General features: G+C 41.9%; 1 protein-coding gene across 1 annotated transcript in view; it reads right to left on the reverse strand.

Annotated features, from left to right (window-relative positions):
• GCH1 (GTP cyclohydrolase 1) overlaps window positions 1–24,231 on the reverse strand; it is a 56,582-nt gene extending 32,351 nt beyond the window's left edge. The window contains exon 1 of the mRNA XM_027554162.1: window positions 23,731–24,231. Within this exon, the coding sequence (XP_027409963.1) occupies window positions 23,731–24,070 (340 nt within the window). The 5' untranslated portion in view covers window positions 24,071–24,231. The remainder of the gene's footprint in view (window positions 1–23,730) is intronic.
• Window positions 24,232–25,894: the final 1,663 nt, after the last annotated feature.

A 25,894-nucleotide genomic window follows, 5' to 3' on the forward strand; every position in this document is an offset into this window, starting at 1 on the left:
CTGTATATCTTCCACAATCCAGCTGTGTAAGTGAAAATGGAACTTATAAAATAGATGGCGGTAACAAGGTCTGGTTCGTGGCAGTTCTAAAGAAAGAACACACCAATCTGATAAACTATCCATTTGCTTCAAAGTCTTTAATACATTCATCCTTAGCATTCAGCTTCACTTATGTCATGAGATTTCATACTGACGGATTTTATAGAACCATTCCATTTTATGGAACCACTTGACAGATTTTACAACAAATAAGTACCAGCAGGGTGTACAAGCCTCTATCATTCGTGACAAATGATTAAAAGATGAGATCACCTTTTAGAACAGTGGCTCCCAATCGCTTCTTGGCCTTTTGGCTAAGATCAAGTGCGGAACAGTGGCTCCCAAATGTAGCCAATCATAGGAAACCCTGGAAAACATAGTTTCCCAAGCCACCCTGACAAAGTCTAATTCACTGGCTATGGGGTGATCCCAGGATTATGTCTTTTAAAAACCCAAGCAATTCCAGTAATCAGTCAAACCAGGAGCACATGCTTTTAGGGGTGAGAGAGGATGAGGACTGAAAATGGACCTACTACTGGCTCTAATTTGCTGTTCAGCAAGGCCTGAATGGTGGGCAATATAATTTCTCTCCATAAACCCTCACTACAGTCACCACAGCAGAGGGTGACAACTCAGGCAGAACACTGTGAGCTCTGCGCAAGAGGCCTGGCAGAGGGACTGAGGTTGGGGGCAGTGGGGCGGGTGACAAGAGGAGAGAGGAAGGGAAGAAGGTGGAGCTACCTTCAGAGCAGGTGGCAGAAAGAACCACGTGGTCCAGCAAAAAGCAGAGGAAGGAGGACCTCACACAAGAAAGTTGTTCCCATCTCCCTGAAAAATATCAGCCATTTAAGAAACCAATTGGCTCCTACAGCTCATTAGAAATCAGTTTTGAGAATAACATGATCAAGTTCTCCTAGGAGTCCTGTACTACTACTTTCCAAGCTGGACACAAACATATCAAACTGTGATATCAAAAACCTTAAGATCTGGGAAATAAGCCTATATGTAAAAATATTCAGAGAAAGACCATAGCTAAACTACAAAAGTAATAGTTTCCATAAGGGGAAAATAATGGACCAGGAGAGGAAATACAGTTAAACTAAAGATACAGATTTGAGCCAGGCCTTAAAGATGGATAGAGGAAAGAGGGGGTTTTCTAGAGGGGGTGAGGAAAGGAGGTGCTATATGAAATGAAATAGGGAGGTGGGAAACAATAAAAAGAAAGGTGCACTGCCTGAAAGAGTCCTGCACTCAGCAGAAACTAGGTTCCCTTCGTTTAGAGCATTTTTCTTTCAAGTGAAAATTTACATTTAGTTCATGGCCTCTTTCAAGTCCTGCCACACTCTGCATTGGTCAAAAGTTATCATCCCCACTGACAGATGAGGACACTGATGCTCTATTTGGAAACACTAAGTGCCTGCTGAAGAAGAGCCAACTGTTAGTTCAAGAGCTGGAGTTTGACCCCTGTCCTCTGACTTCCAGATGAGAGCCTGATCACCAGCCACCTGAACCTGGAGAGACCAGACCAAATCGGGAGTTGCTGCACCTATGAGGTGATGAAATCCAAAGTCAATGACATCAAAGGAAATGTTGTCATTGTTTTTCAGTCTCCCAGTTGTGTCCGACTCTTTGAGAGCCTGCAGACTGCAGCATTCCAGGCTTCCTTCTCCTTCATTATCTCCCGGAGTTTGCTCAAACTCATGTGCATTGAGTTGATGATACCATTCAACCATCTAATCCTCTATTACCCTCTTCTCCTTTTGCCTTCAGTCTTTCCCAGCTCTAGGGTCCTTTCCAATGAGCTGGCTTTTCACATCAGGTGGCCAAAGTACTGGAGCTTCAGCTTCCACATCAGCCCTTCCAATGAATATTCAGGGTTAATTTCCTTTAGGATTGACTGATTTGATCTCCTTGCTGACCAAGGGACCCTCAAGAGTCTTCTCCAGCACCAGAATTTGAAAGCATCAATTCTTCAGTGCTCAGCCTTTTTTATGGTTCAACTCTCACATCCATACATGGAAAAACTAGGACATGAAGAGAGCAAATCTAATTTTTTTAAAGAAAGATAAAAGTAGTTATAAATATGGAGGCTGAAGGAGAGGAGAGGGTCAAGCTAACTGCCAGCCCAGGAGAGCGGCCTGATACCAACTGGCTGCTGGAGCCCAGCGCTGTTGCACCTCAATGGCAAAATTCTGTCTTACCAACTGTTTATTTGGTTTATATGCAGGAAAATTCAGTAATGTAATGCTATTTTGACCTTTACTTTTTGAAATCAAACTGGAAGTTTCAGGGGAAAGGAGAATCCCATTAAATCTTCAAACTAATAAAAAGGCTTTTTTTAAAAAGGAAATTCTCCATGGCAGTTTATCCTAGGAAACCAGTAAAAGACTATTTTTCAAACCAATTAGAGTCTTACAATCTTCAAGATCCAAATATTGTATCTCTTCTAATTGTGATATTACATGAAGAAAACAGTGCTCCTGCTGAAAATGTTTTCCCTGAATTTAATTAAGTCTTTAGACCTAAGTTCCAGTTTCCAGGAATATGAGAGCTAGAGAAACAAGTTGAATGAAAACAAGAAGAAAAGAATCACATAAATCTCAAAGGTAGAATATCTTACGGGAGAGCTGACAATCTCTGATAAATTAGGGGGAGGAGGGTAGTAGAACTTTAGATTAAAACCTAACGATCAAATGCAAATGTATGGATACTGAGTGGGTCATAGTTTGAAACAAATCATGAGTGAAAGACATTTGAGATAACTGGAAAATCTGAATGTAGATTAGGTACTAAATGATATGAAGAAATTAATAGTTTTACTAGTTGTTGTTTCGTCACTAAGTCACATCTGACTCTTTGAGACCCCATGAACTGTATAGCCTGTCAGGTTTCTCTATCCATGGGATTTTTCAGGCAAGAATACTGGAGTGGATTGCCATTTCCTCCTCCAGGGGATCTTCCCAACCCAGGGATCCAACCCATATCTCCTGAATTTGCAGGCAGATTCTTAACACTGAGCCACCTGGAAAGCCCTAGTTTTACTAAGGATAGTATAAATGGTTAAGAAGAAAAACACCTTTGAGTGTGACACTCCACCTCAAAACACACACCTCTAATTTGCTCTCAGAAAGGAAGAGGCCATACCAATGTGACAAAATGTTAATTTTGAATCTAGGTAGTAAGTATATAGTTGTCCCTTATACAATTTTATCTACTTTTATATTTGGAAGTTTTACATAATAAAAATTAAATGTAAAATAAAACACGATGATTCTAACAGAATATCAGTTTTCTTGGTATTACAGTTTAACCAACATTTCCTCTTCTAAATGATATGAAGATTTACAATAGACTAAAACCTCAAGTGCTAGTTTGACTAGCAACTGTTTATTCTCCTTGAAGAAGTGTCTACAAGACTCCTGAGGGGAAAGTCTTTAAATAAAGGCTTTGTACAATCAGAGGGACTAAGGTTAGAAGACCACCAACCCTAAAGAACACATCAGTGAAGAAACTTTAAAAAAAATCTGCGTCACAAGAAAAATAAAAGAGTCCTGTTACCATAGAAACTATCTGGGTGGCTTGAATGTTTCAAAGGAACACAGCACTTCAAGCAACAAAGAAAGCCTGCGGTCCTTGCTAGGACCTCACCTGTCAACTGCTGGAAGTCAACAGAGTGAGCAAAGAGCCCATGCTGACAAGTGTGCCCATAGTCCAGAGACAATTCAACTCTAATCTATCTGCCACTTCCTGCAGACCAGATCCATGAAAGTCCTGAAAGTGATTTGAGTAGGGTCCCAAAGTAGTTAGTGTGGATGCCCTGACTATCCAGACTAGTTGTTCTTCCCATTATGCCAGGATGATTCTTTGCTAACACACTAAAATGGCTTGAGAAGCACCAAATGGACCCTTATTATTATATCAGTGAGCATTTATAACATGTAAATATGAAGTTAAAATACTTGTCTTTCTTATAAACTACTTCACTTGTAAGGAGCCACCCTCAAAAAGGTTCAGTTTATTGTGAAGGGGGTATAAAAAGAAAGAGACGCATAGTAAAATGAAACAAACAACGAAACCCAGCATGGCCTAAGTTTGGCCTCCACTGAGGCAAAGCTTAAAGGTGCTAACAGCTGGTGGCTGTCAGCTCACTGCACCTTACCCTCCCGGCTGAAAGGCAAATTGTGTTTGATGCGCAACCAGAGTGGCACGCTTCCACAGTTCCCTGTGCGTTGACTGAAGCACTTCTGTACTGAAGGGGTGGTGAATTAGAGAGGTGTGACCCACAGCAGCTCTGCCTTAAAGTGGTCTGGCGTTCCCCCACAGCCTTGCCAGGTTCACAGCCTCTCAGGTGAACTCCAGCACCCAGCACCTTCATCACTTCTCACGGACATCTTACCACAAGTGCATAAAGTATACAGCCGGTATAACTGTATTTTAAGCTATTTTAGTGACAAATTCCTTGTTTGGGATGTTTGTCAATGGCCTCTTGAACTGGGCCCTGATTCCTACTTGGAATAAAAACTAAGACAGGTACATAAAACAAATCATGCCTCACAGCGACAGCCACGAATTTCACTGAAACAGCATCTGGACATACGATCTCAAAAAAATTCAGCAGAGAACTCAGCAACTGCCAATTTCCTCCTCTAAACCTGGATGCTTTTTCTCAGAACTCCAGAGAAGTGAAAGATGTTGATTGGGCTGGGGAGAAGGGAGCCGGGGGAGAGACTCTTAATGTTTAGCAACCAAACCCACCCCCCAAAAAAAGAGGAAAAATTAGAGGAAGAGAGCAGACATAATGACCAAATACTGCAGGACAAGCCTCGTGGAGGATGTATGCCTGAGTCTCCAGCTCCAGTGTGAGAAGGAGAAAGAGTGGTTTTTCAAACCAGGCTATGCACTAAACTAAAACGCTCAATTGCCCTCCTGAGGAGAGGGTGATGGAAGATAATTTTTAAACGCAGGCAAGAGGCTGGAACACAATAAAACCTCACAGCTGTGGTGAGGAAAGACAGGAGGAAATGAGTCAAGTGTTTTCAGAAAGCAGAGATGTATTCCATGTCTGTAAGATCCATGTCTATAAGATCATGTCTGTAAGATGGGAGCAGACATCTAGAAAGCAAAACAGCCAGTAAAGACGTCACTGGACTTCAGGTGAGAGATGACTAAGAGTCAGACCAAGGCAAGGTAACAGAGTCTACAGATACTCACGAAATACAAAAGTCAGAACATGGGGCACAAGTAACCAAGGCAATTAATGAGAAGGAAGAATCACGAGATGAAATGAACAACCTTTACAGCATTTATAAATCTGTAAATGTGTTCAGGTAAAGCTGTCCATTAGAAGCGCTGACTTGCCAGAATGGACTTTAAAATCATCAGGGAAAGGAGCCAGCCCTTTCCAGGCTGATCTTTAAAAAGTTTAAAATAAACCTAACTGCTTTGAAAGCTTCATTTAATTCTGTGATACAGATAACTACAAATGTAAGTTGTGAAAAAAATATTCTTCTTATTCCAGAATACCTAAGAGCATAATCTTGACAATCATGGACTATTTCTGTTTAAAAAAGATAAAAAGAACTTCCTTCTAAGTTCAGCTCAAAATCCACCTCCTCTATAGTCAGCTGTGGTTTCAAGTTTCTCTGCCCTAAGAAGCCACCTTCCTTGTGACCACACAGAATCCCACTTGCTCCTCTCAGCAGGAACTCACTGTCTGGTCCCTGCTAAGACAGATCACAGGCCCCTTACGGGCCAGGCCAAGGCCAACCAGTTTTCCTTCCCCTTTAAGAGTTAGCACAGGGTCATTCACAGACCTAGTGTTTGACAAATAAATACGAACACAGTCAAAGTATCTTCAATTCTAAAGATTTCTTTAAATAAGTAAATCAAAATGTAATATAAATTTAAGAACATACAACATTCTACAGAATGAGTTACTGGTTAAAACAAGGACCAAATGGGTCTTTTCTAATTTTAAAATGATGTTCTTAACATGGATGAACCTTGAAGACATTATGCTAAGTGAAATAAGCCAGCCACAAAGGACAAAATGGTATGATTCCACTCATAGGTGGTCCCTGGAGTACTCAAAGGCACACAGAAAGTAAAACAGAGGTTACCAAGGGCTGGAAGGAAAGGGGATGAGGGAGTTATGGGCTAACAAGTAAGATTTCAGTTTGGGACAAAGAAAATTTTCTGGAAAGAGACTGCGGTGATGGTTGCACAACAGATGACTGTACTTAATGCCAATGAACTATACACGTAAAATGGTTAAAATGGTAAACTTTATGTTGTGTTATACCACAAAAAAAAAGCAAACAAATTTTTAAAAAAAGGACATACAACATTCAACTATATGCAACATCAGCACAGTTGCAGATACGCTGTAGGAAACACAACTGGGTGAGCTGGTACAGATGCAACATAATTTTGCTATACTGTTTTGCCTAATTATCCAAACAGGAGACAAGATAAATTTGTATCTCTGCAATTTACATACCATTGTAATTAAACAAAAAATTCCTTTAAATAACAGGAAAGATTAAGAATTTATAACTTCATTTAACAAAAAGTACAAGCCCTAAAAACAGATATTTAAAACAGAACTAAAAAGTTTCTAAACAGTAAAACCATTAAAACAGACTCACAAGATACATGTATAACTGAATCTTTGCTGTATACCTGAAACTAACACAACACTGTTAACCAACTATACTCCAATATAAAATAAATATAAAATAAAAAGCTAAAAAAAAGATTCACATTGATAAAGTAAAATGATCACAACCTAATTAAATGTGCTTTAGACAAAATATACAAAATTTTCGTTTTTTAAATATCTCCCACAGAAGATTAAGTGGAGAAGTTTGTTAGTTATTAATCCACGTTAGAACTGAGTGTAATTTAGCTAAATTTTTGCAATTATTCACAAATTCCCCTGATTAAAAATTTCATGAACTATCTTAAAGTCAGGATGTTAAATGATGCCTCAAAATGAAAACTCCTTGGCTTTCTCTTTGCTAGAATTCAGTACGAAAAGCAGAGTCCCTATGGGTTACGCTTCTCACATCTTAAATGGACCTTCATATTAAAACGTAACACAGTCACTTAAAACCTGAGTGGGCATGACGTTGCCTGGAACGTGAGCACGGTCCACACACACACCTGGATGCTGCTGCACTGCCCTCTCGCAAGACACCTGAACCAGACGCCCCTCAGTTTCCACCTCCTTATAATGAGGACAGTCTCCAAGTTGACGGGAGGATCATATGAGCTCACGTGCACACAACCAGGCTCACTTCCCAGGGTGTGGGTGCCCACCCTCTTTTCTTCAACCCCTAAGGCGTTCATTTACCAGCATCCAGCATGCTGATGCCTCAATACACACCAAGGGGAAGCTCACAAGATCCTACCCGTCCGGGAAAAATACCTCAAAAAAATGTCTTGTTTTCTGTAATTTGTCACATTACTCTCTAAAGTCCTACAATCTGACATCTAAGCACATTAAGCTATTGATATTACGAACACTGAAATAAAATCTCAGTACTCATTGATAACACAGACAGAATGTCTACAGCACTTCATAGACGCTGGGCACTTTATGTGTACTAACTTACTTAATCCCCCAGTAACCTTATAAGATAAGCGAGTACTATCAAATGCCTGTTTTACAGATGAGGCAAACAGGCACAGCTGCTCAGTAACAGGGTTTGATGCCAGGCAATCTGGCTCAAGTTCTTTGTCTCCGGACCTTTTCCTTCCGTTCTGGGTTCCTTTTTAAACCATTTCCTGCCCACTCCTACACTCCTGGATCTCCTGCCCCTCACTCCTCCCTTTAGGGCTGTCCCTGCTGGTTCTTCTCTCACTCTTCTTAGTGTCAGCATGCTGAAGGAGCTCAGGCACTCTCCTAGCTGCAACTGTCAGCCTGATACTCACAAATTTGAATTTCTAGCCTTAAACCATTATGTTATCTCTTGGCCTGTTTAAGTCACTTTCTTCTCTGCCTAAACACAAATTCTAACCATCCTCATTTCAACGTCTATTCCCGTTGCTTTTAGTGCATGACGAGATATCCCAGAGTTTACTGGTGAACAACTATTTTATTATGTCCTGGGATTCTGTGGGTCAGGACTTCAGACAAGGCACAGAGGAGATGACTGACCTCTCTCTGCTCCACAACATCTGGGGCTTGGCAGGGACGACTATTTGGCTGGGGACTAGAATCACCTGGAGGAGTCTTTACTCGAATGTCTAGGGTTTGGTGCTAGCTGGTGGGTGGGACCTCAGCTAAAGCCATCAGCTGGAACACCCAGACGTGGCCTCTCCTTGAGGCAGAGATCCTCACAGCACAGCAGCCTCAGAGTAGCTGGACTTTTACATGGTGGCTCAGGGCTCCAGAGTCTCCCATATTCTTAAAACACTTTCCAACTAATCCAAGCCCACAGTTCCTCCTCACCATAAAAGAAGGAATATACTAAGCATCAAGTGTTTTTCACATACCTTCTTAATTCTTTTAAGATCCCAAGCAAAGCAAGTATTATCATCCTTCACAAAAAGAGAAAGATGAAATTTAAGTTTAGAGACATGCCAATAATTATACAGATAGTTAAGGGACAAAGTCACATTCAAACTCAGAATCACGATGAAGATCAAGCTTGCAAATATACACATCTAAATATTTTTTCTCTAATTCCAGGGTAAAGGTTTTCCATAACCAGATTTTTCTTATCAGCTAACCATTAAAAAGTTGTATTTCTTTTGCTCCTAGACTTGAAACAAATTTGTCACGACGTTTTTAATTTATCTATTTAGAAATACATGCACATACTTCAAAAATCGAAAACTGAAAATATAGTGAAAAGTCAAGCATGTCATCTGCCATCTGCCCAGTTCATATCCCTGATTAACATGTAACCACTTGTGCATCCTCCAATTCTTAATGCAATATAAACATTTTATTGTCACCCACACACCCCCACACACACGTTTCCCCTACAAAACATAACTCGTCTGCATCATTTCACTATTCTAGGGGGTCAGTAGGGTGCTTCCTTTTTCATGGATGCAGTGACTAACCTTGAGCATAAGGCATTTTGTGTATGCAATTCCCAGAAAGAGGATTTTCAAATATGATATATGCATTCGTATTTAACAGTTGTTGCCAAATTATCATAAGGATAGTTACACTCTCAATGGTAATATCTGTTTCCCTGTAATTTCAATAATGTAATGAATATCAAGTTTCTAGGCTCTGGCCAAACAAGGAAAAAATATATCTTTGAGTGGTCTTTGTGTATATCTTTCAATGAAGGTGAGGTCAAGCAACTTTCTATGTATTTAAAAGCTATTTGTATCCCTTTCCTGTGAATTGTCTGCCCTCAGGTCTAGCCAACTCTTCAACTGTGTTTTTGGCCTTTCTCTCACATTAACTTCTAGCATCTCTTTTTATATTAGCACGGTTATTCTGTTGTCTACAATATGAACTGCAAATATTTCTTCCCAGTTTGTCATTTGACTTCATTTCTGTTAGTATTTGATATGTGAAAATTCTTGGTTTTTATATAAAGTAACTGTTTTCTTTTATGGCTTCTAGATTGAGTCATAATTAAGCAGATCTCCAGTGCAGAATTAAAGAAATATATATAAGAAAAATTAACAACTTTATATCTCTTTAAGCTTTATTTAAAATATTTCTAAATTTACTGAATGGTTGCAAAGATGGCCTAGAGTTTCCATATATTTTCTTTATAAAAGAACTCCAGTTAATAAATTCAGAAATTAAAGAACTAAATACCCCTATTTTTCAACTTCTAAAAAATACTGGATCTAGGCAGTCACCAAGGACTACTAAAATCAGTAACTGAAAGGCTGGTGAGAAACTCTCAAATGGATAATTGGGCTGATAACACCCAGAGCCTATCCATTTTAACATCACAGAATGATAGACAACCAGATATTTAGCTGCTTACCAGTGGAAAAATACGCCACCAACCACGAAGCATTCTTGACTAAATTTAAGAGTCAGTGTGGTGAGATGGAGGCAGGGAATTGTTGTTGTTGCTCAGTTGCCAAGTCATGTCCGACTCTTTGGGACCCATGGACTGCAGCACGCCAGGCTTCACTGTCCCTCACCATCTCCCAGAGTTTGCCCAAGTTCACATCCATTGAATCAGTGATGCCATCCAACTATCTCATCCTCTGCTACCCTCTTCTCCTTTGGCCTTCAATCTTTCCCAGCATCAGGGTCTTTTCCAATGAGTCAATTCTTCGCATCAGGCAGTCAAAGTATTGGAGCTTCAGCTTCAGCATCAGTCCTTCCAATGAATATTCAGGGTTGAGTTCCTTTAAGATTGACTGGTTTAATCTCCTTGCTGTGAAAGGGACTCCCAAGAATCTTCTCCAGTACCACAATTCAAAAGTGTCAATTCTTCAGCACTCTGCCTTCTTTATGGTCCAGCTCTCACATTCGTACGACTACAGCAAAGACCATAGCTTTGACTATACAGATCTTTGTCACCAAAGTAATGTCTTTGCTTTTTAATACACATTATCTTCTAATTTCATGGCTGCAGTCACCATCAGTAGTGATTTTAGAGCCCAATAAGAGGAAATCTATCACTGCTTCCACCTTTTCCCCTTCTATTTGCCATGAAGTGATGGGACCAGAAACAGTTAGAAGCAACAGTTAGAACTGGACATGGAATAACAGACTGGTTCCAAATAGGAAAAGGAGTTCGTCAAGGCTGTATACTGTCACCCTGCTTATTTAACTTATATGCACAGTACATCATGAGAAACGCTGGGCTGGAGGAAGCACAAGCTGGAATCAAGATTGCCGGGAGAAATATTAATAACCTCAGATATGCAGATAACACCACCCTTATGGCAGAAAGTGAAGAACTAAAGAGCCTCTTGATGAAAGTGAGAAAGGAGAGTGAAAAAGTTGGCTTAAAGCTCAACATTCAGAAAACTAAGATCATGGCATCTGGTCCCATCACTTCATGGCAAATAGATGGGGAAACAGTGGAAACGGGCTGACTTAATTTTTCTGGGCTCCAAAATCACTGCAGATGGTGATTGTAGCCATGAAATTTAAAAAGGCTTACTCCTTGGAAGGAAAGTTATGACTAACCTAGACAGCATATTAAAAACCAGAGACATTCCTTTGCCAACAAAGCTACATCTAGTCAAGGCTATGGTTTTTCCAGTGGTCATGTATGGATGTGAGAGTTGGACTGTGAAGAAAGCTGAGCACCAAAGAATTGATGCTTTTGAACTGTGGTGTTGGAGAAGACTCTTGAGAGTCCCTTGGACTGCAAGGAGATCCAACCAGTCCATCCTAAAGGAGATCAGTCCTGGGTACTCATTGGAAGGACTGATGTTGAAGCTGAAACTCCAATACTTTGGCCACCTGATGTGAAGAGCTGACTCACTGGAAAAGACCCTGATGCTGGGAAAGATTGAGGGCAGGAGGAAAAGGGGACGACAGAGGATGAGATGGTTGGATGGCATCACTGACTCCATGGACATGGGTTTGGGTGGACTCCAGGAGTTGGCAATGGACAGGGAGGCCTGGCACGGGGAGGCCTGTTCATGGGGTCGCAAAGAGTCAGACACGACAGAGCGACTGAACTGAACTGAACTGATGGGACCAGATGCCATGATTTTAAGTTTTTTTTTAATACTGAGTTTTAAGCCAGCCTTTTCACTCTCCTCTTTCACCCTCATCAAGAGGCTCTTTAGTTCTTCTTCACTTTCTGCCATTAGAGTGGTATCATCTGCATATCTGAGGTTTTTGGTATTTCTCCCAGCAATCTTGATTCCAGCTTGTAACTCTTCCAGCCCAGCATTTTGGATGATGTGCTCTGTGTGCAAGTGAAAGTGTAAGTTGCTCAGTCATGTCCAACTCTTTGCAACCCATGGACTATACCATCCATGGAATTCTCCAGGCCAGAATACTGGAGTGGGTAGCCTTTCCCTTCTCCAAGGAATCTTCCCAACCCAGGGATCGAACCAAGGTCTCCTGCATTGCAGGCAGATTCTTTACCAGATGAGCCACAAAGGAAGCCCAAGAATATTGGAGTAGGTAAGTATCCCTTCTCTAGCAGATATTCCTGACTCAGGAATTGAACCAAGGTCTCCTGCACTACAGGTGGATTCTTTACCAACTGAGCTATCAAGGAAGCCCTGTACATATAAAGGGTGATAATAAACAGCCTTGACATACTTCTTTATCAATTTTGAATCCATCAGTTGTTCCACATAAGGTTCTAACTCTTGCTTCCTGACCCACATACAGGTTTCTCAGGAGACAGGTAAGACGGTCTTGGTATTTCCATCTCTCTAAGTTTTTCCACAGTTTGTTAAGATCCACACAAAGGCCTTATTATCATAGTCAATGAAACAGAAGTAGATGTTTTTCTGGAATTCCCTTGCTTTCTCTACGATCCAATGAATGCTGCCAATTTGATTTCTGGTTCCTCTGCCTTTTCTAAACCCAGCTTGAACATCTGCAAGTTCTTGGTTCCGTTATGCTGAAGCCTAGCTTGAAGGATTTTGAGCATAACCTTCCTAGCATGGCAGACGAGTACAACTGCCTGGTAGTCTCGACATTCCTTAGTACTGCCCTTCTTGGGAACTGGGATGAAGATTGACCTTTTCCAGTCCTGTAGCCACGGCTGGGTTTTCCAAATTGGCTGACATATTGAGTGCAACACTTTGATAACATCATCTTTTAGGATTTTAAATAGCTCTGCTGGAATCCCATGACCTCCACTAGCTTTACTGGCAACAGTGCTTCCTTCCTAAGGCCCACTAGAACTTCACACTCCAGGATGTCTGGCTCTGAGTGAGTGACCACACCACCGTGGTTATCTGGGTCATAAGGTCTTTTTTGTACAGTTCTTCCATGTATTCTTGCCATCTCTTCTTGATCTCTTCTGCTTCGATTAGGTCTTTACCGTTTCTGTCCTTTATTAAGCCCATCTTTGGATGAAATGTTCCTTTGATACTTGCAATTTTCTTGAAGAGACAGCTAGTCATTCCCTTTCTGTTGCTTTCTTCTAACTCTTTGCAGTGTTCATTGAAGAAGGCCTTTTTGTCTCTCCATGCTATTCTCTGAAACTCTCCATTTAGCTGGGTGTACCTTTCCTTTTCTCCCTTGCTTTTCGCTTCTCTTCCTTACTCAACTGTTTGTAAAGCCTCCTCAGACAACCACTTTGTCTTGCATTTTTTTCTTTGGGATGGTTTGGTTCACTATCTCCAGTATAATATTATGAACCTCTGTCCATAGTTCTTCAGGCACTCTGTTTACTAGATCTAATCCCCTGAATCTATTTATCATTTCCAGTGTATATTTAGTGGGGATTTGACCTAAGTTGCACCTGACTGGCCTAGTGGTTTTCCCCACTTTTTTTAGTTTAAGCCTGAACTTTGTTATAAGGAGCTAATGATCTGAGCCACAGTCAGCTCTCGGTCTTGTTTTCACTGACTGTATACAGCTTCTCCATCTTCAGCTACAAAGAATGTAATCAGTCTAATTTTGGTATTGACCATTTGGTGATCTCCATGTGTAAAGTCGTCTCTTGTTGAAAAAGGGTATTTGCTATGACCAGGGCATTCTGTTAGCCTTTGCCCTGCTTCATTTTGTACTCCAAGGCTAAATTTGCCTCTTACACCAGGTATCTCTTGACTTTTTACTTTTGCATCCCAATTTCCTATGAATAAGACATCTTTTTTTGGCATTAGTTCTAGGAGGTCTTGTAGGTCTTCATAGAACTAATCAACTTCAGCTTCTTTGGCAAGCCTCTAACTACTAGTATATAAGCAACACAGGAGCTAAAGGAACATGTTAAACTATTAATAAATCGTGAGAAAATAATGAGCAGAACCCAGGAGGTGGGGAATTCTATAAGACAAATGACCTTGTTTCTTCAACAAATTGTTAGCAGATAAAAAGAAACAGCAAACTAACAAGTTAAAAGAGACTTGAAGACTTGATTTATCAGATATAATGTGTGACTCTTATCTGAATCCTTATTCAAACAAAGCAATTTATAAAGAGATACCTGTAAGAAAAATCAAAGAAATGTTAACAATGGTTAGATATAATCTAGTGGAGGTGATGGAATTCCAGTTGAGCTACTCCAAATCCTGAAAGATGATGTTGTGAAAGTGCTGCACTCAATATGCCAGCAAATTTGGAAAACTCAGCAGTGGCCACAGGACTGGAAAAGGCCAGTTTTCATTCCAATCCCAAAGAAAGGCAATGCCAAAGAATGCTCAAACTACCGCACAATTGCACTCATCTCACACGCTAGGAAAGTAATGCTCAAAAGTCTCCAAGCCAAGCTTCAGCAATATGTGAACCGTGAACTTCCTGATGTTCAAGCTGGTTTTAGAAAAGGCAGAGGAACCAGAGATCAAATTGCCAACATCTGCTGGATCATGGAAAAAGCAAGAGAGTTCCAGAAAAATATCTATTTCTGCTTTATTGACTATGCCAAAGCCTTTGACTGTGTGGATCACAATAAACTGTGGAGGATTCCGAAAGAGATGGGAATACCAGACCACCTGATCTGCCTCTTGAGAAATCTGTATGCAGTTCAGGAAGCAACAGTTAGAAGTGGACATGGAACAACAGACTGGTTCCAAATAGGAAAAGGAGTTCGTCAAGGCTGTATACTGTCACCCCGCTTATTTAACTTATATGCAGAGTACATCATGAGAAACGCTGGACTGGAAGAAACACAAGCTGGAATCAAGATTGCCAGGAGAAATATCAATAACCTCAGATATGCAGATGACACCACCCTTATGGCAGAAAGTGAAGAGGAACTCAAAAGCCTCTTGATGAAAGTGAAAGTGGAGAGTGAAAAAGTTGGCTTAAAGCTCAACATTCAGAAAATGAAGATCATGGCATCCGGTCCCACCACTTCATGGGAAATAGATGGGGAAACAGTGGAAACAGTGTCAGACTTTATTTTTCTGGGCTCCAATATCACTACAGATGGTGACTGCAGCCATGAAATTAAAAGACACTTACTCCTTGGAAGGAAAGTTATGTCCAACCTAGATAGCATATTCAAAAGCAGAGACATTACTTTGCCAACAAAGGTTCGTCTAGTCAAGGCTATGGTTTTTCCTGTGGTCATGTATGGATGTGAGAGTTGGACTGTGAAGAAGGCTGAGTGCCAAAGAATTGATGCTTTTGAACTGTGGTGTTGGAGAAGACTCTTGAGAGTTCCTTGGACTGCAGGGAGATCCAACCAGTCCATTCTGAAGAAGATCAGCCCTGGGATTTCTTTAGAAGGAATGATGCTAAAGCTGAAACTCCAGTACTTTGGCCACCTCATGCAAAGAGTTGACTCATTGGAAGAGACTCTGACACTGGGAGGGATTGGGGGCAGGAAGAAAAGGGACGACAGAGGATGAGATGGCTGGATGGCATCACTGAATCGATGGACGTGAGTCTCAGTGAACTCCGGGAGTTGGTGATGGACATGGAGGCCTGGCATGCTGCAGTTCATGGGGTTGCAAAGAGTCGGACACGACTGAGAGACTGATCTGATCTGATCTGATTGATTTCAAATATGATACTATTTTAAAGTCTTTATATTTTAGAGATACAGTAAAGTCTTTATCAATGAAATGACATATCTAGGATTTGCTTTAAAATAACTCAGCAGGTAATTCATATTGATGCATGGCAGAAACCAACACAATATTTTAAAGCAATTATCCTTCAATTAAAACTAAATAAATTTTAAAATAAGTCAGCAGGGAAGGTGTGTGACAAGCAGGATGAATAAAGGCAGACTTCTGTTTGTATTAATGGTTGGGTGATAGACATATTCAAACTCATTATACTATTCTAACTTTGTTTACATTTGAACATTTCTACAATAATTTAAAAACTGACTGCAATCCTGACATTTTCTAGCAATTTTTCCCCGTCAGAATTTTGATGTGCCAGGCAAACAGGCCAGTCACTTCAATCGATACCTTGGAATAACATGTTGACTGAATACAGAAAAAGCCAGGTGCACGACTCCATGAAGAACAAAGATGTTTAAAGGATGACTTCTGGCATAGAAGTGTCAGGAGATCCAAAAGAAATAACTCCCATGACTTTTTCATAAAGCTAAATCCTCTACATCTTTCTTTAGTGTTTAAAAAAACAAGCAGCATTTATTGAGCATTTATGCACAGAGCACTGTGCTAGAAGACACACATTAGGAAAGGGTCCCTGTCCTTAAGAAATTAATTCAAACATTCATCAACTTGTCTACATGTGCTGGGCAATCTGCTAGACATTCTAAGGTAAGGACAGACAGTCACTTTTCTTCTAGAAAACTGTGACTCAGGCTTTAATAAAACCAAATTCTAATGAGCAAATGTTCTCTCAACCTTGAGTGTAACAAATTTACCTTGATTCAGACAATCTTTGAACAATCTTTGATTAACACAATCTAAATTATCCCTCAATCTAATTTCCATAAGCTCAATGGAGAATGTATAACCATAGGGAACATATTCATTATATTACCTAGAATTATGAATTGTTCATATAATCTTACATTCATAATCTAGGATTCATCAAAGATTAGATAGTTGCCCTCTCCTGGCAAATTTCTTTACTGCAGTCTGACTCAACCAAATACTGGACTCAAATTAGAGAGGTATACAGCAATGAGTCAGTGGGGGAATGCCCAGGCATGGAACAGTTTCCAGAGCTGGACAAAGAAAATAGCAGAGAAGATACAAAAAGGAAAGAGGAGGAGAAGGGAGGTGATTCAAATAAATCTGTAAATTACTACTGTTACAATTAAGTTGTGAGAGATTATGAGGATTCTCATTCTCTATCATTCTCCCAATGCTGATACTTTTCAGATAAAGTGAAAGTGAAAGTCTCTCAGTTGTGTCTAACTCTTTGCGACCGCATGAACTATACAGTCTGTGGAATTCTCTAGGCCAGAATACTGGAGTGGGTAGCCTTTCCCTTCTCCAGGGGATCTTCTCAATCCAGGGACTGAACCCAGGTCTCCCGCATTGCAGGCAGATTCTTTACCAGCTGAGCCACAAGGGAAGTTCAAGCCTTGGGTAAGTTCTTTCTGTGCCTCAGTTTCCTTATCCCTAAAAATAGGGCTAAGTTCAAGCCTTGGGTAAGTTCTTTCTGTGCCTCAGTTTGCTTATCCCTAAAAATAGGGCTAATATTACCTACCCCATTGGCTTATTGTAAGGATCGATAAGGCAATACATGTAAAGAATGCACAACTGTGTTCAGCACGTAGTAATCAGTTGTGTTTGTTGCTATTCAGATGTCAGCTCAAGCATCCACACTTCCGATCTCCCAGCACAGATGAAGTTCCTTTGTTAAATGCTCTCATGGAGCTGTGTTCTTTTCATCATTACATTTCTCCATCTATAATCACACATTCTTGTGATTCTATTGAATATGTGACTTAATCCAATAGACTATTCTATGAGAGAAGAAACCATATCTGGTTTTACTCAGTCTACTTCCCAGCATTCAGCACAGTGGGTGGTACTCAATGAATAAATGAAATTCAATTATAAAGTTCCCAGACAGTCTAATGAATAACATCACTTAACACTCGAATAGGCTAAATTGTGTTGAAGATAAGTTGAAATCCTAAATCTCAGTACCTCAGAGTGTGACCTTATTTGGAAATAGAGTTAACTGCAAACATCATTAGCTAAATTAAGATGAGGCATGTGTGCCAAGTTGCTTCAGTCACATCTGACTTTTTGCAACCTTATGGACTGTAACCCGCCAGGCTCCTCTGTCCATGGGATTTTCCAGGCAAGAATACTGGAGTGGGTTACCATGCCCTGCTCCTGGGGATCTTCCTTACCCAGGGATCAAACTCGTGTGTCTTATGTCTCTTGCATTGGCAGGCAAGTTACCACTAGCACCACAAGGCATACTGGAGTAAAATGGACTTAATCCTATGTGACTTGATATCCTTAAAAAAGGGAAATTTGGACACCAACAGAAGCAGAGATGGGAGTAATGTAGCTGCAGGCTAAGAAACACCAAGGACTGCCAGCTACCCCCAGAAGCTGGGAAGAGGCAAGGGAAGGACGCCCCTGACTCCCTTCAGTTTTCAGAGGGAGTGTGGTTCCACCAATGCCTTGAATTCAGACTTCTAGTCTCCAGCACTGTGAGACAGGTTTCTGTTGTTTGAACAGTTCAGTCTGTAGTACTTTGATATAGCAGTCCATTGAAACTAGGACAAGTACCAGTCTGTTTGGTATTTCAAAGTTATGTGTAGTGACTTTTCCTCCCAGGCCAGAAAAAAAAAAAATGTTAATAGATAATACATTTTTAGAAGAAACTAGTAAGACTTGCTTTTCTCCTCCATTCTCAATGACTATACCCTAAAATCCAGTCATATACTTTAACAGTCTTGTTATTTTTTTCTTCTTTATTCACTATACCTTCTTCAGCAATATACAGAACTAAGTCCTACACAAGATTCATTAACAAAATGAAAACAAAATTTAGTAGTGAATCGAGATTTAAATGAACTATACACATCCAAAATAGTACCTCTCAATGATGAGGTTAACTTTTCTACACCATACTTTACAACTTAGGTCATAAATTCATCTTTTGCTCACAATATGGGAGGGGATAATAAATAAGTTGACTTTTTGCCCCCCTGCACATCTTAGAAGTTGTTACAATTCTTACTTTATTGTGGGATTCTGAAATGGTAAATCACAGAAGTTTGTGAGTCAAAGAAAAAGAAAACCTTTTGTGAGTGCTGGCATATTTCAGTATGAAGTGGCTAAGACTCAATTTTGTACAAACAGAATACCTAATGCCTGGCTTTATCTTTAGAGAATAGCTGTCATCTTGCAGTGTACATGGTTGAGGCAGAGTGGGGGGCCAGTCAAGAAGCCCATCACCTGTGGTGCCATCGCTTCCTCCTGCGTTACATACAGGTCCACATGCTCCCCAAATCTGGGACACTGTCAGCTTGATTCATGAAAACTTCTCTGGCATCCTGGACAAGACAAGCTAAAATCTATTTCAACTAGAAATGTGACAGAAGAGTCAAGACTCTCGTGTATTTCCGTAAACTCATAAAAAGGACAATTAATGAGACAAGTTATACTCAGCCTCTGGTGGATAATACTTTCTAAGGCTTCCCTTGTGGCTTAGCTGGTAAAGAATCCACAGGCAATGTGGGAGACCTGGGTTCGATCCTTGGATTGGAAAGATCCCCTGGAGAAGGAAAAGGCTACCCACTCCAGTATTCTGGCCTGGAGAATTCCATGGACTGTATAGTCCATGGGATTGCAAAGAGTCAGACACCACTGAGTGACTTTCACTTTCACTTTTTAGTGTCCCTGATGGCTCAGATGGTGAAGAATCTGTCCGCAATGCAGGAGACCCAGGTTCAATTCCTGAGTCAGGAAGATCCCCTGGAGGAGGGAATGACAACCCACTCCAGTATTGTCGCCTGGAGAATTCCATGGACAGAGAAGCCTGGTGGGCTACAGTCCATGGGGATCACAAAGAGTCAGACACGACTGAGTGACTAACACTTTCACTTTCATTGTCTAAGAGGTTGTTACCATTTACACCCAGGAGAGGACAGGGGAAGGGAAGGGTCAGACACAAGGACATGAAGACCAAAAACCTCAGGGAACAGTAGAACCTCCAATTTAATTAAGGTTCTGAATTTCAGAAATACTGGAAATACAGGAAATATTTAGAAAGAAGACCTCAGCAAAGTAAATTCTTGAATATGTAAGAGAACTTGGATGTGGTTAAACTCAAATGGAACAGCAATAGATAAAGGTGAGCTGTCCTGTGATGCTATTCAAAGGACAGCCAGTTCCTGGAAGACATGAGTTTCTCTTCCAGCCTTCCCTCCACTATGAACTACAGCCCAGTGGCGAACAATAACCAGGAGACTTGCACAACCTTGACACAGCCCTGTTACAGCTGACCACAGGTGTACCCATTATAAGGTACACAAAGGAAAGGAAAGAAAAGTGTAGCAAGGGTCATGAAGCTACACTGCAGCACAAGGGGAACTGAAAGACTCCCCAAACACCAGAAACTAGCATCAATCCACTCGAGAGGAACTGAAAAAAGATACAATAATAATTTGGGGAATATAAAGTAAAAATTTATTTAATTTTATATTTCACAATATTTAATTCAACACTAGTAACAGGAATTAATACACAGAGATATAAAAGATGTTAAGTATCTTATTTATAGAGAAGTGATAGTTTCAAATAAGTTTGTTTCTATCCAAAATAATCTATAGTGGGCATTGAATTATGATCTCTAAAGAAATAAAAATTAGGAATTGGGTAAGAGTGTTTTCCCTATTACTTATTTCTGTATTTTCTATAGATTTAAAGTACCCTTCCCTCTCCCACCTAGGCGGGCCCAAGGCCTGGACCTCCGCCTTCTGGTCCATTCCCTTAAGTTCAGCATCATCCTTGTCAGCCTCTCCTCTGTCTTCTCTTTATGCACCTCTAAGAAATCAATGGAAACAGTGTCAGACTTCATCTTTGTGGGCTCCAAAATCACTGCAGATGGTGAGTGCAGCCATGAAATTAAAAGACGCTTACTCCTTGGAAGGAAAGTTATGACCAACCTAGATAACATATTCAAAAGCAGAGACATTACTTTGCCAACAAAGGTCCGTCTAGTCAAGGCTATGGTTTTTCCTGTGGTCATGTATGGATGTGAGAGTTGGACTGTGAAGAAGGCTGAACGCCGAAGAATTGATGCTTGTGAACTGTGGTGTTGGAGAAGACTCTTGAGAGTCCCTTGGACTGCCAGGAGATCCACCCAGTCCATTCTGAAGGAGATCAGCCCTGGGATTTCTTTGGAAGGAATGATGCTAAAGCTGAAACTCCAGTACTTTGTCCACCTCATGCGAAGAGTTGACTCATTGGAAAAGACTCTGATGCTGGGAGGAATTGGGGGCAGGAGGAAAAGGGGATGATAGAGGAAGAGATTGCTGGATGGCATCACTGACTCAATGGACATGAGTTTGAATGAACTCCGGGAGATGGTGATGGACATGGAGGCCTGGCATGCTGCGATTCATGGGGCTGCAAAGAGTCGGACACGACTGAGCGACTGAACTGAACTGAACTGAACTGAAGAAATCAATATTAAGTCCTTAAGTATGATCCTCTAGATAGAGGCTTTCAAAATTTGACCACAATATAAGAAACACATGCTACATATGCAGCTAGTACATACTGCCCCCAGAAAAAAATTATACCAATAAAACCTACTTGGAAGTTTCTCAAAACATTTACCCTTACTACATACGATAGACTGATTTTTCTCCATTGTACTCCACCTTATTTTAATGCTGGTGACCCAAGTACTAGGTCAGAACTCAGTCTGAAATGCTTAGTAGAGATGATAACACTGATATATCTTACTAAGTAGCAACATTAGGAAGCAGATAAGAGTTCTGTCTTTAGTCTGCCAGGATTCAAACACCAGCCAACCACTTGAAGTTGTCAACCTCTCTACTTCTGCTTCCTTATCATGGGGTAAAAGAACAGTGCTTAATTCAGAAATGAAGGTTAACCAAGACCACACATATAAAGCACTTGGAGCATGAAAAGTATTCAATTAATGGCTATTAATAATTCTTAAATGGTCTGTGAGTTTTTATTGTGTAAAATATATACATAACACTCATCATCTTAACCATTTTAACATGTGAAATTCAGAGGCAGTTAGCACATTCATAATGTGTGCAACCATCAAAATTCTCTAATTCCAGAACACTTTCACCATCCCAAAAGGAAACCTAGAACCCGTTAAGCCCATTAAGCAGTTTCTCCCCATTTCACTCTTCTCCCCAGGCCCTCTTGGGCACGATGATGATTAGATTCTCCCTAATCTGATTTCTCTTCCTAGGTCCATAGACTTTTTAAATAATAAATTAACACTTGACTAGAATCATTTTCTTAGGTAGAATGAAGTGTTCTTTACAGTCATTAGTTCTATGGCTCATAAAACAAACCTCTACGAATCATTTCTTAGGTGAACCTTTTTGAGCCACTTAAGGTAATTCTGTGACCTGCCTCAGGGTCAGAAATCGCTCTCTCTGTGAATTCTATTAGGGCAAGATTTCCAAAGCTTGACCAAGTGCAAAGGCCCCTTTCAGTGTACACAAGAGGCAGACCGAGCAGGGCCCTGAGAAAACGTTTCTACATCGTGGAATATCACCAAATCATAGAATATTTGCAAAAGGAAGAATGTTTATTCTTCAGTCTTTGCATTTTGAAATTCTGTATTCAAGGCTCCAAACGTTTACCAACATGGGGTTAAAAAAAGTAAACACGGACACAGAACGAGATATCCAGGTCTTGGCTTTAGGATGCAGTGTCATTTCCTTTTTGGACCTCACCCCTCTCACACTGATTTCCCACCCTTCCTTTGGGGTGGCGGGAGACCAGTGCAAAAATAACTGTTTTTCCCAGAATCAATTAAGGGAGTCTCCAGAAACTCGGGGGAAATAAACCTGACCCGGGAGGTAGGTAACCTGGCAAAGCAGCTCTGTTACTCTTTGAGAAATGGTGACGGCAGAAGGTTTCTTGGGTCAAAGAAATAAATGTCACCAAGAGGTACAGAAGATGTGAACTGGAAAACAACGTCCTTAGTCCCACTTGTGTTAAGTCAGAGCTTTTTTTTTTTTTTTTTTACTCTCCCTCTTTTTTTTCAATTTGACCAACACCCCTCACCCAGAAAACAGGCAGCGAAGTCCTCTGTTAATTTCCACCCCAACCCTGCACCCTTGCTCTCGGCCTCCTGGGCAAAAGCTTGACCCTCCTCTGGCGCGGAGAGCACTGGGTCAACCCTGTTCCTTTGGGATGGGGGATGAGGGGTGGGTGATACAGGGACTGCGGGTCTCACTGCCCAGAAAACTTCCCCGACTCCCAGGGAGACGCTTTCCTGCTTTGGGATTTGGGAAGTGGGGTAGGAAAGGGGGAGAAGGCTTTAAGCAGCAAACTAACCCAAGAAACTTCACACCTCAAACTCCAGGAAAGCCTGTACCCAGAACGATATCCAATTCTGGGAAAGTCCTGAGCTGTAGTGACCTCAATGTGAACAAAACTATGACTTTCCCAAGAGCCGGGTGCCCTGGTAAGTCAGCAAGAATGAGGATCCCCGATGCTCCTCCGGCGCTCCAAACACACGAAGCCAAGACTTCATCCCAGACCTACCAAAAAATGAGACCTCAAGAGCAAGGATGACTTAAGAAGCCATCACTTCCCGGAGCCCAGATGCACGTTCCTCAGGTATCCGGCCCTGGACGTTCAGGCTCCCGCCCGGGGGCATGAGGAAGCTCGGTGACTGTGGTCCCGCCAGCTCAGGCTGGAGGAGAGGGCTGCGTGCAGGCAGTGGGAGGACCCCGCGAGGACGGCTGCAGACAGGCCCCGGGGGGAGAGGCCGCTGACTCTCCAGGCGCCCGAAATGAGTCCCACCCAGGCTCCTGTCCTTGGCCCGACGGCTGGGCCAGGGCCGAGGGCGGGGTCGGCAAGTGCCAGCATTCGGCTTCCTCCGCCAAGAGTGAGCAACTCCGGAAACTTCCCCAAGCCGGCGCAAGCTTCCCGCGGCCACCTCCCCCGTGCCCTGCACGCCGGCCGGCCAGCGAACACACTGACCTGAGATGGTTTCCTGGTAGCCTTTGGTGAAGAACTGCATAGCCGTGGCCGCCCTCCAGGGCGTCTTGATCAGCCCCTGCCGCTCGGGGTCCTCTCCCAGCGAGCGCAGGATGGACGAGTAGGCGGCCGCCAGGTTGGGGAGGTTCAGCTCGTTGTCCTCCTCGCTGCGAGGCCGCTCGCCATTCCAGCCGTCCGCCGGCTGGGCGCTCTTGCTCTCCGGTCGCGGCGGCTTCTCGGCGGGCGGGCTTGGCCCGGGCCGCGGCGGCTCCCCTTCGAGGAACCCATTGCTGCACCTGGCGCCCCGCGACTTCAGCGTCACCCGCCCCGGACCCTTCTCCATGGACCCGTCGCTGCCGCTCCGGAAGGACCCTCGGGTGCGTGAGGGACTTCAGGTGAACTTCCCGGGCCGGGAGTGGGCTCTGACCCGAGTCACCTGAGGAAGATAGGCCTGGAGTCAGCAACACGTTCCGAGTCTGGAACAGGCGGGCCAGAAGAGTGCTGTGTCGCCTCCTTTTTATGGGCTGGCGGCTCGGTCGGCGCCGCGGGGCGTTTCTATTGGCCGAGTCTCCTGGCGTCACGGCGCTCACTCCGCCCCCCGCCCCTCCCCGCCCTCCGCCCGGTACCCTGGGGGCCGGCAGACGCCGGGAGGACCTTGTCCGAGCCCCTCCCGCGCCAGCCGGGCGGATTGCATTGGACCTTTTAGCTGTGACCAGATAAACCAAACCCTAAAGGGGCTGGTGGCTGGAGCGTGGGGAGGCAAGGTCTGAGTGCCCAGTCAACCATTCCCTCTTAGGGCAAAGAAGAGGCTGCATCAGAAGTGTCCTGGTCCCCTCGTCCTGTCAAAGATGAGCAAACAGGTGGCCTTGTCCAGGAAAATGTGGGTATGGAAACCAACTCATAATTTCAGGTCAGGAAAATAATATGAATTGAAACGCTTGAGTTCGTTAGTTAAAAATGTGTCCAACGCACCTGCTTCCTGGCGCTGTCAGGAGGAATGTTACACCAGGTGGCCCTTAAGTGAGTCCCTATATCTAGGAGGATGGTAATATGTGATGGCCAGAACTTTGACCCTGTGGAAATTGATTAGCAAGCGAAGAAAAACTAGGGCTTTCATCAAAAAACCACTTGCGGTTTGGGGAAACCCAATTGTAGGAATTTGGTGCTGATTATTTTAACAGTGACGTGGTGAGTACCTTTCCCCTGATGTTGCTAGAGATTGTGAAACGTTGTTGATCAACTGGACTCTTAACCAGTGACATCTGCTTTGACTGTGTAAGATTTTTTAAATGGACCTTTTTTTCTCATTAGGGGAATTATTTCCCAATGCCAAAGGTGAGTTTTAAAACATGTATCAAATTAACATTTTATGATTTGCTCCAGAGAGATTCTTATGCTGAATTTCTGACATATAGACAGATATTTAAAGGCTTAGGATCAGACACAGTAGAAGGGAAGTCCCTGGAATTGATCTATACTAATAAATTGGCTCAGTCATTATTACTAATTTCTATTTATTGGATGTCTGCTTCAGGCATGGCCCTGTTCTAAATGTTAAGGAAAGAAATATGGGAAATACCTAGCCTCCTAGGAACTTTTAGTCTGAAATGTTGGTGTAAGTGGGATTTTTAAAAATAGTTATTGGACTTCTATATACATTAAATATCAAAGTATACTGATCAAGAAATATGAACCTCCCTTGGAAAGCCTCTTTGTCACTCTCCTAATATTTATTGTAAGTGCCCCCCACACCCCTGCAAGATCTTATAATATTTTTTCTCTCTAACTTCTCTGCCCACTGTCCAGTGATACTTCCTGGTCAGAATTATCCACTGGGTCTCAAACTATTTCAAGCTGGAGACATTAAAAGATGACCTTGGATTTAACAAATGAAAACAAAGATACCAAGTGAAGTATTTTTAAAATGGACGGATTCAAAGGAGATGCTATCCATAAGATTTTTTTTTCAGTAGCCCTTGTAAAGATTAATATATTTCCCAAAACAATTTCTAATGAAATTTTTATCCTAAAATTGAACATTTTCTTATAAACACTGCCACTAGGCATTAGCACTTTTGTTACCAATTACCAGTATAAGTAACTGGTAATTATATATTATTGGATAATATATATATATATTGGATTTGTTATATATATATATATATTG

Source organism: Bos indicus x Bos taurus, chromosome 10 (genome assembly GCF_003369695.1).
Source record: "Bos indicus x Bos taurus breed Angus x Brahman F1 hybrid chromosome 10, Bos_hybrid_MaternalHap_v2.0, whole genome shotgun sequence".
In the NCBI taxonomy this organism is placed as follows: domain Eukaryota; kingdom Metazoa; phylum Chordata; class Mammalia; order Artiodactyla; family Bovidae; genus Bos; species Bos indicus x Bos taurus.